This window comes from Lepisma saccharinum, chromosome 5, assembly GCF_977018435.1.
Source record: "Lepisma saccharinum chromosome 5, izLepSacc3.1, whole genome shotgun sequence".
NCBI lineage: Eukaryota > Metazoa > Arthropoda > Insecta > Zygentoma > Lepismatidae > Lepisma > Lepisma saccharinum.
In genome coordinates, this window is record NC_139233.1 from 93,178,200 (window position 1) to 93,193,645 (window position 15,446).

The following is a 15,446-nucleotide window of genomic DNA, read 5'->3' on the forward strand; positions in this document are numbered from 1 at the left end:
TCCGATCAACCCTGTGTCAGAAATGAGCCCGTCCTACGTAGACACGTGACGCGTGCGATTCGTCCGCTCGCAACGCACGCAACGTTTGATTTTCAAACAGGTTTGTTTTGTATCGCATTTGCCGTCCGGTGGCCAGTCGCCAAGAAAGATGGAAGGGCTTATTGCAGAAGTGCAAAGAAGAAATATGTTGTGGGATAAAAGAAACCCTCGTTACAAAGATCGTTTAATTGTTGATAAGGAGTGGGATTCCGTAGCTGAGAGTACAGGAATTGCAAGTAAGTAATAATAGAATACACATACAGTCTTTACTATTTAATTATGTGAAAGTCGTGAGTGGATGAACAAAAACATCAAATTGTATTCACTGAGAAGTAATCACAGAATACGGTTCGTACATTTTCTGCTGCTCTCGAAGCGCGGTTGTTTGCCTTCGAGATCTGTAGGTTCCTGTCCATCACATTTTCTTCCAAGACGTTTACAAGAGAATCTTTTTCTATGTCAATTATAACATTATGCAGAATGCAAATTGCTTTAACAATATGAACAGCATGCTGTACACTAGTTTCGATTGGTTTCAATAGGATCCTAAATTTCGCAGAACTTATGCCGAAAGCACACTCCACTGTCATTCGAGCACGCGATAAACGGTAATTGAAATATGAGGCGGCTGCATTGTTTTGAACTCTTCTTTTAGAATATGGTCTCATAAGATATGTTCGTAATGGAAATGCTTCGTCTCCTACAAACACAAATGGAGCTTTTTGATGGAAGTTGGGCAGCTGCAAATCTTTTGGTAACGATAAGAAACCATTTTCGACATTTTGATAAAGTGCTGAGTTAGAAAATACACCAGCATCACTTTCTTTGCCATATGCACCCACATCGATCATTAAAAATCTGTACCTTGCATCAACAACGGCCAAAAGCACTATGGAGAAAAAATGTTTATAATTGAAAAACATGCTGCCTGACTTGCTTGGGCACTTCATTCTTATATGTTTCCCATCGATACTACCAACACAGTTAGGGAAGTTCCACTTTTCAAAATAGTCTTGCGCAACTCGATTGAAATCTGCAACAGTAGGCACAGGCATGTGTTCTTTCTGAAGAGAATCCCAAATGGCTTTGCACACCTCAATGACTATAGATGCAACAGATGATTTAGATATGCGAAATGAGAAGGCAATCTGTCTGAATGCAATTCCAGTCGATAGGTATCTGGAAGAGAAAAAAAACATCCATTTTAGAAGTATTGCACTCCTGTCGATGGCTTAAAAAATATAGTCATCATGCTTTTAACACGACAAACCCCATATGCTAAAGAATTCTCGATGATTAACTTGTGTATTGCAATGCAATTTGGGAAAGTAAGGTTAACTATGTAAGAGCTATGGGGTTTGAGAAGAATTTAAATATTGTATAAGTTGGAAACAAGTGGATGAATTATCTCCACACCCTTTTACAGTTGCCCGCAGTATGTAGTGAGACAGATCAGAATGAATTGCATAAGCATATTGATTAGCTTGTTCAGACGATGCTGATTTGTAATGAAATGTTGTACAAATTTATTAATACTCACAAACGCAGAACAATTCATAAAGGCAGAACAATAATAAATAGGTTTAAACAATGCAATTAGAGTTAGTTAGTTACTTAGTGAGTATCTTCTCTTTTGATTTCAGAGGATGAAGCTAGAAAGAAATGGCGCAATTTACGAGATCAATTTGTGAAAGAGTTTAAGAAAATTCCGAAATCCAAATCGGGCTGCTCCCAAGAATGTGCGGCAACGTATCGTGGAAAGTGGCAGTATTTTACGAATCTACTTTTTCTAAAGGATACAGTAGTCCCCAGAGAAACGGAGGGAAATGTTTCATTTCAGGCATCAGAAGATAGGCAGGTGTCTGGAATGGTCAGTGACTGTCATGAAGGTGATGATTTGGAAGAAGATGCAAGTGTCGACGAAAACACAAATACTGAACTTTCTCAGGTGAGTTTCAATGAAACACAAACACCATCTGCTCCTCCACAACGAACAACACAATCTTCCCCATCCAAAGCAGGTACGTCTCGTCTAAGGAGGAAGAAACCACACGAAGAGACAATTGATTTAGAACGAAAACTGCTGGATATTGAGTCCAAAAAACTTGCTCTACTTCAAACACCCGAAGATGAGAATTTACTGTTTATGAGGTCATTATTACCATATTTTCAAAGAATGAATCCCATCCAGCAACTACGAGTTAGAACTAAATTTCAAGAAATATTGATGCAAGAGCTGTCGCAAACTCAATCAGATAGTTTCCAGTCTCCTGTTTCAAATTTTTCTTTTATGAGTTCAACTACTGCTGCATCGTCTGTTCATTCTAATTTTCCACACATTTCTACACCTGTTTCTCCTGCCAGTTTAGCTTACCCCAATACTTCGCCGTCATATTCCTCTGCAAGCCTACCTTCACCTCATGCTACAAATATATATTTTCCAGAAAACAATTAACTCAGCAGCATTCACCAAATGTGTATTCCCAAAATGTATTCCAGCAATAGTGTAATAAAAGTTTCATAATACTAATAATTGAAATCTCAGTCACTTACCTCAAGGTTAGCAGCAACCTCTCTTCTACAGAAATTGGTCTTTGAAAATTTGTGGTATAATGATAACAAGCACCATCCAATCTTTTCACAATATAGACAAAGGTGTTTATTGTAATTCTAGTGTACTGATGAAATGCATTTTCATCTGCTCGTAGCTGCGGATACAGATGATGAAATTCTCCATACGACAACCTATTCCTGAAGATTGTGTGTGTCTTTTGTCTGTGACGTCTCTTGTGTTCCTTCAATATTTTCATTTTAATTACACTACTTTCCATTAATAGCACGGAGCGCACCGAACTGGAAGCCATGTTCGTCGCAACTGCTCAACACAATCGCACGCAGTAAGGTTGGACACTCCCTGCGTTCACGCACATATCTGCGGTGCGGCGCTCGCATCACACCGCACGCACCGCGCTGCCCGTATCCACGTTGGACATAGCGTTAGAGTCCATCCTCGAACAAAAAAATCGGATAAATTTTGTCCGGCATACACATGATACGTTCCAGAAAAAGGTTTTGTGTGCATGAAATATATAGATTCCGCAAGAGCTTTTGACAGGATTGATAATAATATTATCCTATAAAGCTTGCACGTTTTGGGTTTTGCACACAACATATAAATTATTAATCTAAAACAATACTTCCAAACTTATTAAATGTACAATCTTTCGTTTATCATGTTAAATCTTGGTATCCACAGTGTTCAAATCTAGTTTCTCTTTTTTTGCAATTAGTATTAGTACCAGGTAAAGCAATTTCTCAGTGTTTAATGCATGCAGATGATGTTTAATTATTCAGAGAAATTAGAGCTAAAACGGATACTAGGAAATTACGAACTGATATATACGGTACATGGTCCATATGTGGAGTATAGAGTATGACCTCAGGCATAATATTCAGAAATGTTTATATGTGATATTTACCAGAGCGAGAAATAATGTGCGAAATTATAAATGTTATTAATAAAAATAGAGTGAATTCCATTATAACACTTAACATGACCTTCAAGGAGCATATTTCTTGCATTACCCAGAATGTCTACAGGAACCTTCAATTTCTAATAAGAAATGCTAAAAGTTTAAATGATATACTGTATACTGTTTGTGTATACTGTATAAATGTTTAGGTAGAGGCAATTGGAATATGAATGCTCTGCATGTGCACCAACTTGTAACTCGCAGAAATATATGATTGAACGCACACAGAATAAACTTCTCAGATATTTATGTTATATAAATAATCAAATATTTGCCAGAATACCATACGATGATTTGTTAGATGAATTTGATTTTGTAAGTCTGTCAAATAAACTTATAATTTTTCAATAAATTCTTGAATTGCTGTTTTATGTCCACTTTATGCACAGATAGGCTAATCGTGACTGGACCTACAGTTTAAAGTGGGATTCGAAGCACTGTGCAATGTGCCTCCACCGGGTATCGAACCCAGGACTCCTTGATTACAAGGCCTTTCTGCAATCAAGATATATGTATGTATGCATGCATGTATGTATGTATGTATGTATGTATGTATGTATGTATGTATGTGTGTATATATACGTATGTGTATATATATATATATATATATATATATATGTGTGTGTGTGTGTGTGTGTGTGTGTGTGTGTGTGTGTGTTCTTGTGTTTAAAGGAGGCCAGAGGGAGATAAATTAAGGTAAATAAATAAATAATAAATAAATAAATATAGTGGGTGAAATGAATAAAATTGTTGCTAAAGTGGCACTTTATATTAATTTTGAAGTTTTTGAAAATACATTTATTGCAATAATAAAATATTTAGAGAAGCGTTATAATAAAAATCGTAATTTTGCAATTATTTGCTTTGTACATGAAAGGTTAATTCTATTCTTACTCTAAAAGAAACGAGATAACATCTGAACGTTAAACGTACACCTTTCTATCTATTTACTTAGGTGTCCAGATAATAGTACAACTTGAAAATGTGGACATTTTTATCCAAATGTTTATCCGAAGTGACTTTTCATGGTGTACCAGAAATTGTGAGAAGAAAGAGACATCCCATAGAAAGGTAGGTACCAAAAGGAAAGTACAATGCACTTGTAATCATCTCGCATGCCTCCTGTGTGCAATAAATATAATGATGTTAGTATTGTCCTTTTAAACAAAATATAGCTGTAACATTTTGACTTCTATTAATGTTGTACACATTTTTAATGGAAGAAATAGAAATAACACATTATTTTAGAACTCTTTCTTTCAATACAGTTAGTTAAATTCTCGAATAATATGTGATTTAAACGAATTTTGTTATATAAGGTTCAAAACGGATAAACAAAATCTAATTCATAGCCATTCTATTGTCTCCAAACTTAAGATAGATTAGGTATAAGTTATCGGGATTTTTGAACGTCACAGCGTGGTGAGAGATTACACATTTTTCACAAAACGAATTTCTAATGTTGCTTTTCTTCAAATTAGAATTTTCAAGCCATCTTTTATGATAAAATTAATTACGTTATTAATATTGATTGATTTGGTTTATTTCACTTCTGTTTTGTGTTACTTTATGCTAATCGCAAAGATGAGAATGAGAGATGATATGATGCAATTGATGAAGGGACACTTACAAGGAATGTATTTACCCAAGGCTGAGAATCGAACCCAGGACGGCTGGCGTTGTATTTCAGTGTGCTTGCCACTCCGCCACGAAGGTTGGTACATTATCAAACTGTATTATTATTATTTGAAAAAGGAACATGTGTCTTTACAATCATTTTCGTAGTGTATTCCAGTCTGTATAGTATTTTCTTCATTATGGCAATAATTCTGTGAGATAGTTAACGTTTACTGTTAGTCTGACACCAGATTTAGATGAAGTGAAAAAATAAGAATGCTTATTGAAGTAGAACTATTTTTTGTGATTTTCAGAAGACTTCTAATTCAGGTAAATTACATCTATTATGACGTAAACTATCTTATAGACGTACCAAGAGTGATATATATTTTCGACCAGAGAGAACGCTAGCGTCTATGAATAACACTCTGCCTTTTTTCACAATTTGAATTTGTATAAAATGTTTTATTAATACTTTTAACACCATTACGTCATGGACGTCTCATGTATCGTTAACATGTTGAAAACGTGTCGGAGACAGCATAGCCCATGTCGTATGTAATTCAACAATCTACCTGTGAGCTGAGCATGTACAAATCTACGGTTGGAAAGCCTCCTTACTTGTGTATGGGACTAACATTCATGCAGTCAACGCGAATGTTCTCTTACCAGCATGAAGTCATCCTTGGTTCATATACAGTGTCTTGCCCAGGAATTTGTAAAGAGGGGATATGAACAAAAAGTGCTGTTAGAGTCCTATTTTTTTTTAGAGTCAACTCATATTTTGCTTTCAGCTGGCCTACAAAGCCTTACGATTTTTATAAGTGTCCATCTGTGCACCTTATTGCAACCAGTAAGAACTAATTTGGTAGAGAAGAAATATGGAAATACACATTTCAAGTAGAATCGACTAATAATTACATTTACCAAAATAATATTTTTCATATTTTGCCTCTTACATATGTCGACGATACGTAATTATACTACCTCATAAAATTACAATGGAAAAATTGAGAGATTTGAAACTTCCATCTTTAGACTATTGGGCGTGACTTATACCACTTAACCACTTTCCTTGTTGAAAAAATTAAGTTGAAATTTGTCTTAAGAGTTGCCAGCAATCTTTCAAACTTTATTAGTCTTCCATCTGTTTCTCTCTACTTTATTTACAAGCAGATATAGACTTTGAGGTCTGCAGCTCAGAAGAAGAATATTGGTATCTTTCTCTCTCCCTTCTACTGTAATGTAGCGTATCTCATGTATTGTGTTTGAGAAGTGTCATTGCCACATGTTGCAAACAATTTGAAATTCCTTAGTTTCAAATTTGACCACAACCTCCGCACATGAGGTAGATATCGTTTGTGTTGAGATATCTAAATTGCATACATACATTACAATAGATTTTGATTGTCGATACAGACTCATTGCCGCTAAGAAACAACATAGTTTTTAATGCCTCAGACAATAGAATATTTTACAAAGATCTTAATATTGACCAACTCGCAAAGTGTGTTACAGACGCATAAATCGCCTAACAAGAATATTCATAATGTATACTCTTGTAGTTTGATTGTTTGATTGATTTGGTGTTTAAGTCCACTTTATGCACAGTAAGGCTAATCGGGACTGGACCTACAGTTTAAAGTGGGATCCGCACCACTATGTACCTCCACCGGGTATCAAACCCGGGACCCCAACAAGGCGATGACGCTAACACCGCGCCATAGGGGAGGCCTATACTTTTGTAGTATAAATTGTATTCAATTTGTCCAAACAATAAAAAAAACAGTAAAACTTTATGTTTACATGGGTTAAAGCTAGAGCTGAGCCGATGCTACCATTTGCCGATACCGATACCATGACCGATACCCACCAATACCGATGCCGATACCGATATTTGTATAATTCCAGTATAAAATAACAAAGGCTAGTTACCGAGTAATACTAACTCGTCACATCACTATGCACGTATTTAGAAATATATAATTTGGGGAGCTAGTCCGAGCAAAGTGTCTCAGAAATATAATAATGAAATTGTTTCTATTTAATACGTTAATATAATTATTTGTAATAATATGAAAATTAATTAATTAGTATATAATTTCTCCGATGCGCATGGAGTATTGTTGTGTGTAACCACAGACTATGAAACTTAGGAAAGACAACGTTAACACTTATTTCCTTCTTTCTATCTTGACCAAAAAACATTGTTATTACATAAATAGTAAAAAGACGCTATAAAATCAGAGATAAGACAGCAAATATTCACCATCTAGCTTACCTTACAAAAAGAATGATGATAAGTAAAGTCCCTGATAAATATTTTATGTGCATTAAGGTAACTAGTGGTGCACATAAATCTTCAGAGGGGCCTCTCCGATGATGTCGCCATCGCCTTGTAATTAATAGATCGCGGTTTCGATACTCAGTGGAGGCACATGGTGGTTTGGGTCCAACTTTCAAAATATAGGTCCACGTCCGATAACTTATCGTTTTTAGTACCGTCATTTAAAGCCGTATGTTCCCAATGTAATCTCGGCGGAAATTATTGATTGATTGATTGATTTGCTTTATTTTAATTCGCTTCTTGTGCCACTTTTATCTAATTTGTGAAGATATGGATGGGTGATGATGTGATGGAATTGATGAACGTACACTCCCAAACGTCCATACTCCGGCCGGGAATCGAACCTTGGCGTCGTAGCGCGATGTGCTAACCACTCCGCCACGGGGCCGAGGTTCGGTGGAAATAAATAGCAATCATTGGCCGATACCGGCAGTCACACGAAAGGCAGAAGCAAGGGGTATAAGTATAAATTGCTGATTCCCCTTCGCGCTTGAACGTAGATAAAACAAAGCTAACTTCACAGTGACCTTCGTCCCTCTTTTCCAAGAACTCCGTAACTACCTGACCCGGCATTAGTGTGGCTGGGGTTTAAAACATTCACCTACCTTACGACCACGAGCTTCAATCGAGAATTGTCAATGAAGGGTTTATTTCCCACAGCGTTAACTAAGCAGTTACACGCCTTCGTAGATACGTTTGTGTTCAGCATTAACTTACCCATGCCTTTGATCTTGCCATCTGCTTCCCAGGAAGGTGATGTTTTAACCCGTGTTTCTAGGAAAATCTATCGAACCTCTTGTGCTGGTCTCCCAATCTGTCACAGGGAAGGGGACCTCGGTGGCCAGTTCATGCGTTGTATTTCTTCACCTTCAAGAAAGTCATTCACCAATTTGGTTCCATGCGTACATATATCATCATTTTAACATCCATGAAGATAATGTCTTGGCCGACTGCGCCTTTGAAAATTTGAACATGTTTTTGGAATATTGATTACTGTTCCTCTGAGCAGTAAGGGCACCTCCAGCAGAGTCATGCAGTTCCGTACGTTCATTGAGCATGATCCATTTCCACGATATTCCTTGGATTAAATTGTGATCGAGGTTCTTTCCACATTAATGTGCGACGGGAATCATTTTGCAAATTGAATCCTGACTGATCTGTGAAGAGGACGTTCCTCCATTCGTTCAGGGTCTAATTTCGATGATGCTAGCTTCACTGTAAGCAGGCCCTTCTGTGAACTGGATCAAACGGGACACACACTACTGGACATCTGGCATAGAGACCAGCTGTCCTTAATCTCCGTCTACTATGGGCGTATCCGAAAGGTGCAAGATCGTACTTGAAGCGAGCATCCTCCGAGTATGGTCTTCAAGTCGTGGACTGGAAGTGAAAGTCTTTCGAATTGCACTTCGACTGCAGCGCCAAATACGATCAGTAGATAAAACTTAGTACTCGTTGTTTTAGCCACGTTTTAAACACTTCTTTTTCACCATAGAAATCACATAGAATTTCCAAATGTTCGTACACATACATTTCTACACATTATAAGAACTTTAAAACAACTTGCTGGCCCATAACGTATATTTAACCTGTGTTGCTGGCTTTCTACCTCCGTGATTTTATACAAATGAACAACCAGTGTGGAAATCACGTGACCTAGTCCACTCCCGTCTGTACTGCAAGCTGTGCACTTGCGTACTTCTGTTCTTGGCGCTTTCGAACTGTACTAGGTGACATCACTTCCGCTAAGACCATACTTCAAGTCCGTAATTTATACCTTTCGGACAGAACCACAGTTTGGAGATAGAAACTCTAACCCCTGACGCGGCTGCAAGCTCTGAGGACAGTTATCTTGCAGGCATCGCCGGTTTGGATCCATCTTGGTTTCCTGGCGTCATGTATGGTCTGTGACACATTTTCCAGCAATACACCTGTAGTAATACATGATTGCATGCATCCAAATGAAAGCATCCTCCATACACATCTTTTACCTTTCTGCAAAAACCTAAAACAATTAAAAAATGGTCAAAATTACTCCTAAAGGTTATAAGGAGATATTGTCGTTCTTTTTTGATAATGTTTGAAGAGGCAGCCATCTTGGATGTATGACGTCACATAGGTCATACACCCCAATAGTAGGTATGAACAAAATATCACAGGCAGTAATTTTACCCATTTATAAGCAAGATTGTCAAGTAAAGCGTATATAACGCTTTAAATTCTTGCAGAAAAGGGCAGGAAATAGTATCACTGCTGTCACGTCCTGGGGTGAGACAGAAGCACACAGGGGCGTACCTGTGTGGTGCAGGTCGTCGACCGGTCACTCTACTCTACCTAGCTTATCCATCTACGGAGTTCACGGGAAGAGTAGGAGACATACCTTTCTCTGATATGCCTACGGACTAGCCTTGCCTATTTTAGTGCATAAAGTTATAAAACTAGTGACCTCATGATAAAAACATTAAAGGGGGGGAAGTGTAAGTGCGAGAGGTATTTCTTAATGGAAGGACAAAAGAGATGCGAGTGTCTGTGTATGCGTGTGGGAAATACTTACATTAAATATTATTATCCTAGACGTCTTTTTCTACTGTGGTGGCAGGAGTGCCTTCATACGCACGACTGCTCTTCGTCTTAGAATAAATCTTTAGTATATTACCTTAAAAACAGTCACTGTGGACTCATATGATATTGGAAATCATGGGGGATAACGGATAAAGCAAAACTTTGGAGTTTAGAGTTTAATAAGCAACAAAACAAATAAAGAATAAAAATAAGATGTGATACAAGGATCATGACATACAAGCTTTCAAGGCTTAGTGATGATTACAATATGACTACATTGACCCCTGGGGGTTTTTGTGTTCATTACATGTTAAGACACTATGCTAACGGATATGAATCCTTCAGCTTCTAAAGTGTAAACAATGATATAAGGGCAGGCGTACAAATATGGCCCTCCTTACATTAGTTCCTTTGTTTCAGACATAACTCTCCAAGTAATGGGGTGGGTCATTAAATCAATGAATCTACCATTTATAATCCTAGCTAATTCTGGGTGTAAAGGTTAGTGTAATTTTTGTGTTTGTAAGTGTAGTAATGTTGCCAGACTTGGATTATAGGAGAGTGTATCCCCTGGAGGAGTTAGTTAGTTACCATACTATGTATTCATTAGATAGTTACAAAAGATTATTCTTACTTTCGTAAGTAGGGTATGTTACCACCGAAGAATCTCAGCGATCGTCTCTGGTGAGGGTGTCAGATTATCAGCAAGTGGGAGGTTCCTTTCTCTGTGCAGTGCTCGCCCACGGGTCAGAAGGAGGGAGGATAGTGGCGGAATGGAGGGCAAAACCACAAAAAGGAAAATGGGGTATTTAAGCCATATGTGCGTTGGTGACGCCATATCCTATGCTTGGAAACAAGGGTCCTGTTGTGCCCTATGTGCCTACGCTGGTGAGTTATCACTCTAGCAAGAAATCGGCGGAACCAAATGGGTATCTGTTTCGTCTGACTTATATGTCTGGGGCGGTTAGACATTAACTAACCTTCAACCTTCCCAGTATAGTGCTGGCAAATAATGCCTTCATTCAAAGTTCGTATTACCACATGTGAACAGGCAGGGATCTAACAGGGGTTTCATTATGATCACGATTCAGTTCTACAGTTCTTTGGAATTGAATATGGCATGCTCGACTATAAGTTTTAGGCCCTGAAACAAAAATCTACCTAGGGAGTGTATGGGGTGATCACTGCCAGAGAGGACTCCGTTTGCAATTTAGAATAAAAAATGTCCAAATTTCTTTAGGTGAGACCGGATATATCTCCATAACATTCGAGTTATAAAGAAATCTGTAAGAATCCATTTTATTCCCTTATCAATTCTGAAAAAAACATATCTGTACAAACGTTTGTCAAAAACCACTCTTCGAGGAGATATGTTCAATTTTCTTTGTTAGTGCATGAAGTTGCAGCCATCTTTGATTTATGATGTCACACAGGCGTTCTGCCACAATTGCGGATGAAACACCTGGTAGTACATGATTGTGTACCACACTAGCAACGTATTACTGGTAGTCGTATATTCCCTTAATTAAAATAACAACAATCTATAAAAATAATGACACTTGCGCCTGGACTATTTCGTTTCGATGTGTGCCGTGTCACCCATGGTGCACTCATTGAACAATTGAAGGTGCACAAACAAACTGTTTGAGTTCCTCATTCGCTTTGGACTGGTTTCATTAACGTAAGTTCAATACCTTACTTGCAAAAAATTGTCTAACAATTCTCTTATTTGTGAAACACCCGGTACCATAAAATTTGTATAATATGATGGTTCAGTATCCAATAAATTTTTCAAGTTTGGTTATCAATCCAATTGGTAGGAAGAGTTACAGTTCGTTAGAAAGTGTAACATACAATTGTAAAGGTAAAAGTTTATATCTTCGACTGTAATTTCTGTGTAATGGGGGGGGGCAGACGGATAATTTAAATTACAATTTAAAATTATGTATACTTTACATTTTCCCGTGTATATTATCATGGTTCAGATGGTCGGAGGAGTTACAGTTCGTTAGAAAGTGTAACATACAATTATAAAGGGAAAAGTTTATCTTTTCGACTGTAATGTATGTGTAATAGGGGAGGTGGACGGAAAATTTAAATTACAATTTACAATTATGTATACTTTACATTTTCCCGTGTATATTATAATGGACAAAAAAGGCTGAAAAGCTGTTAGATCCAAAATAAAATAATGGATGAATGAATATTTGATGGTTTGCAGTGAATTAGTGACGTTCACTGTAGTTTGAATTCACCACAATAGGTTTGCCATTACCCCAACATGTTATACTATCATATGCAAATAAATATATGTTTCAAAAATTGAAATTCATTTATATGTTATTAACTGATCTATTTCTGTGGTTGGTAAAGCACGTATGAATTATCTCTGAGACATTTAACTACTCACACTAACTGTCGAAGTTAGTTTAATTTTCCAAAATATCCCATCAATGGAATTCGGATTTAATTATATTTCTCTTGCAGATTCCTTTGGATAACTTTGTCTGTCTCTTTCCTATTTCTGACGATATTGTTAATTCGATTGTCTTGGGAAAAGTTTCAAGACAACCCTGTTGTAGTGACTGTAGAAAGGAATTTCAACGAGTGGGCAATTCCAATGCCTAGTGTTCTAGTATGTCCAGGAAACGTTCGATCTGATAACTTGAAGCGCTTCTATAAGGAGTAAGTGGTGATTATATACAATTACATTTAGTTCAGATTATATTTACGGAAGTCGACAACAAGGTCACATAGAACGACCTCGAATGCAACAACACCAGTTTAATCAGGTAAACATATATATAATACTCGAAAAAATTAAGGAACATAATCATCCATTTGTAAGTATATTTCATCATAATATCGCATATATTGTGACTGACCCAAAGATGTTCAGTTATCTCATATATAATATATTGTATAATTTTGTGTTTAACACGCAAGATGATATATACATGTTGTTATCAAATTCTATTTTGTTATATTTTGCGAAAATGATAAGTTGATTTAGTATGATGTATAACTAATTATGACCACATTATTGATTATGTAATATTACGATGTATACATTTCTGTATACATTCTGAGCATAACAAGAGAAAATAAACAAATGAATTTAAATCAATAAGTGATGTCCGACTTTTAATTGAATTTACCAAACCGTAAGGGAATGTACGTACTAGAATGTTTTGCTGAAGTGTGAGAGAAAGGGTTTGCTTCAATATCAATACCTTGGAGTGGTGGTAACTGCAAAATATAAAGAACGTTGTTGTTTCGTTTCTCTATTAACAGCTATTCCCAATAGGCTCATAATATTAATACACTGTAAGTGAATATCTTTGTCTTGCAATCATGGAATATCGATTTCCTAATGAAAATGTATTCTCATTATTTGTAAAGTGTTACCTATGTTCTTTCTTAGCAAACTGTGTAATTTACGTATAATTACAATAATTATTTTATTAATTAGTTATGAGAATGATTAGTAACTGTAAAATGCTTACGAGGTCATAAAAGTATTAATTTGATAATGTTATTAAAATATGTAATTGCTTAACTTTAGATGATAACATTACTAACTTTAAAGCGATCTGCACATTTTGTTTGATTCATCCTACTTTCATTGTTGAATGTAATGTTGAATGAAATTGTTGAAACAATTTACTTCAACTCAATATGAGTTAGTGTTATAAAAAAATTCTAAAATTACTTTGAGTTTTATACTAGAAAATAATTACATTTGAACTGAAATGGGACTTAATTAAAATGAAATACTGTTACAAATAATCAAAACTTATGATAACAGTATTAATCGATTAAGGAAAACCTTAAATCTTATTAACTTTCTATTCAACTATTTACATTACAATGCACATTTTACTATGCTCAGTTTTCATGGAGGAATACACTTTTAGGACGTTCGGAGACTCGTATGCGAAGAATAGTTCATATTACGAGAAGTTCGCGTACGACATAGCACATCTAACTGATGGGACGATGAAGAACTTTCAGCTGTACGAAGGAGATGAACAACTGGGGCGTATCAACATCAGTGAAATCCAAGACAAGGTATGTGCAAGTAACAATTCGTTTCTAATATTATTATCAACATTGAATTTGAGCTAAAAGATTAATCTTGTAATTTGATTGGAGCAGATATGAGGCCGTTTTTGAAAAGTTTTGCCTCCTTTGCAATAACCCTGGCAACACTGCTTGGTTCTTGGTATTACTGATATATATTATAAAATACATTATTGTATGTGGTGAACTAGCAGTTATGGCCAATGTACATAGTCTGTGCATAGCCACGATTATGTATCTTTTTTATGTGTCTTATGGATGTTTAAGTTTTAATCATGTAATCCACCTTGTTACAAGTTTGAATATATTAATTATGAAGCTCCAATCTTGAGATGTTTATTTCTGTTTATGTCATTAATATTAGGACATAACAAAATGGCGACGAGGATTAAAGAAGATAAATATTTACTACTGTAAGTAGAATTATAGTAATTAAGTCCAAGTGAGCCAGTATGGAAAAACACATAAGTTTTATACCTGCATTTGAGGCTTATAACCCAAGCCAGGATATAAATTAGTATATTAAAAGATGCAAGGCTTTTATTGATGCTAACGATATACAAGAAAGGAAACGAGTGTTTACTCTTATTTCTGTACTCGGTAGTTTACCATGTCAAGAGCTGGAACACAGATTAAGTCCAAAGGATCCACAAGATTGCACTTTGGAGGAACTCTTTGATACATTGCGAAAAATATATGCACCTCAGGTTAATAAATGGATTCAACCAATCGCTTTTATGCAAATAAAGAAAGAGCAAGGTGAGACAGTTACATCGTACATACATCGTTTAAAAGTTGCAATAACTTGTGAGTTTACAACAGATGAATTAGACACTTGTCTTAGAGAAAAACTCGTGTTCGGACTACCCGATAGTATACTAAAAGATAGATTACTGTCAGACATGCCCAACACATTCGAAAAGGTTTGTGATGTGGTACTCCAACATGAGATAATACGCACAAATAAAAATAAAGTCAATCAAAATGCATTTTTGGTAGGTGAAAATAAACAAATACAAGGCTCACGTAGATTCGGTACAAACAATTCGTTTGCTAAAGCTCTTTTTTCAAAGAATCAACAAGATACAAGAGAATCAAGATTCGGAACAAATAATGCATACAAAGGCATGCCACAATCTAAACCCCATACTGCATTTATCCAAAAATTTGTATCATGGCAAAATCAGGCAAATGATATAAAATGTAAGCGCTGTGAAAGGTTAGGTTGTACGTTCAAAGAGAACTGTCCTGCATTCAATACTATT

At 36.2% G+C, this 15,446-nt stretch overlaps 1 protein-coding gene across 1 annotated transcript in view; it reads right to left on the bottom strand.

Moving 5' to 3' along the window:
• Positions 1–350: 350 nt before the first annotated feature.
• Positions 351–15,446, bottom strand: part of LOC145988149 (uncharacterized) — a 62,397-nt gene continuing 47,301 nt past the window's right edge. The window contains exon 3 of the mRNA XM_083122980.1: positions 351–1,218. Coding sequence (XP_082979106.1) covers positions 351–1,218 — 868 coding nt within the window. The remainder of the gene's footprint in view (positions 1,219–15,446) is intronic.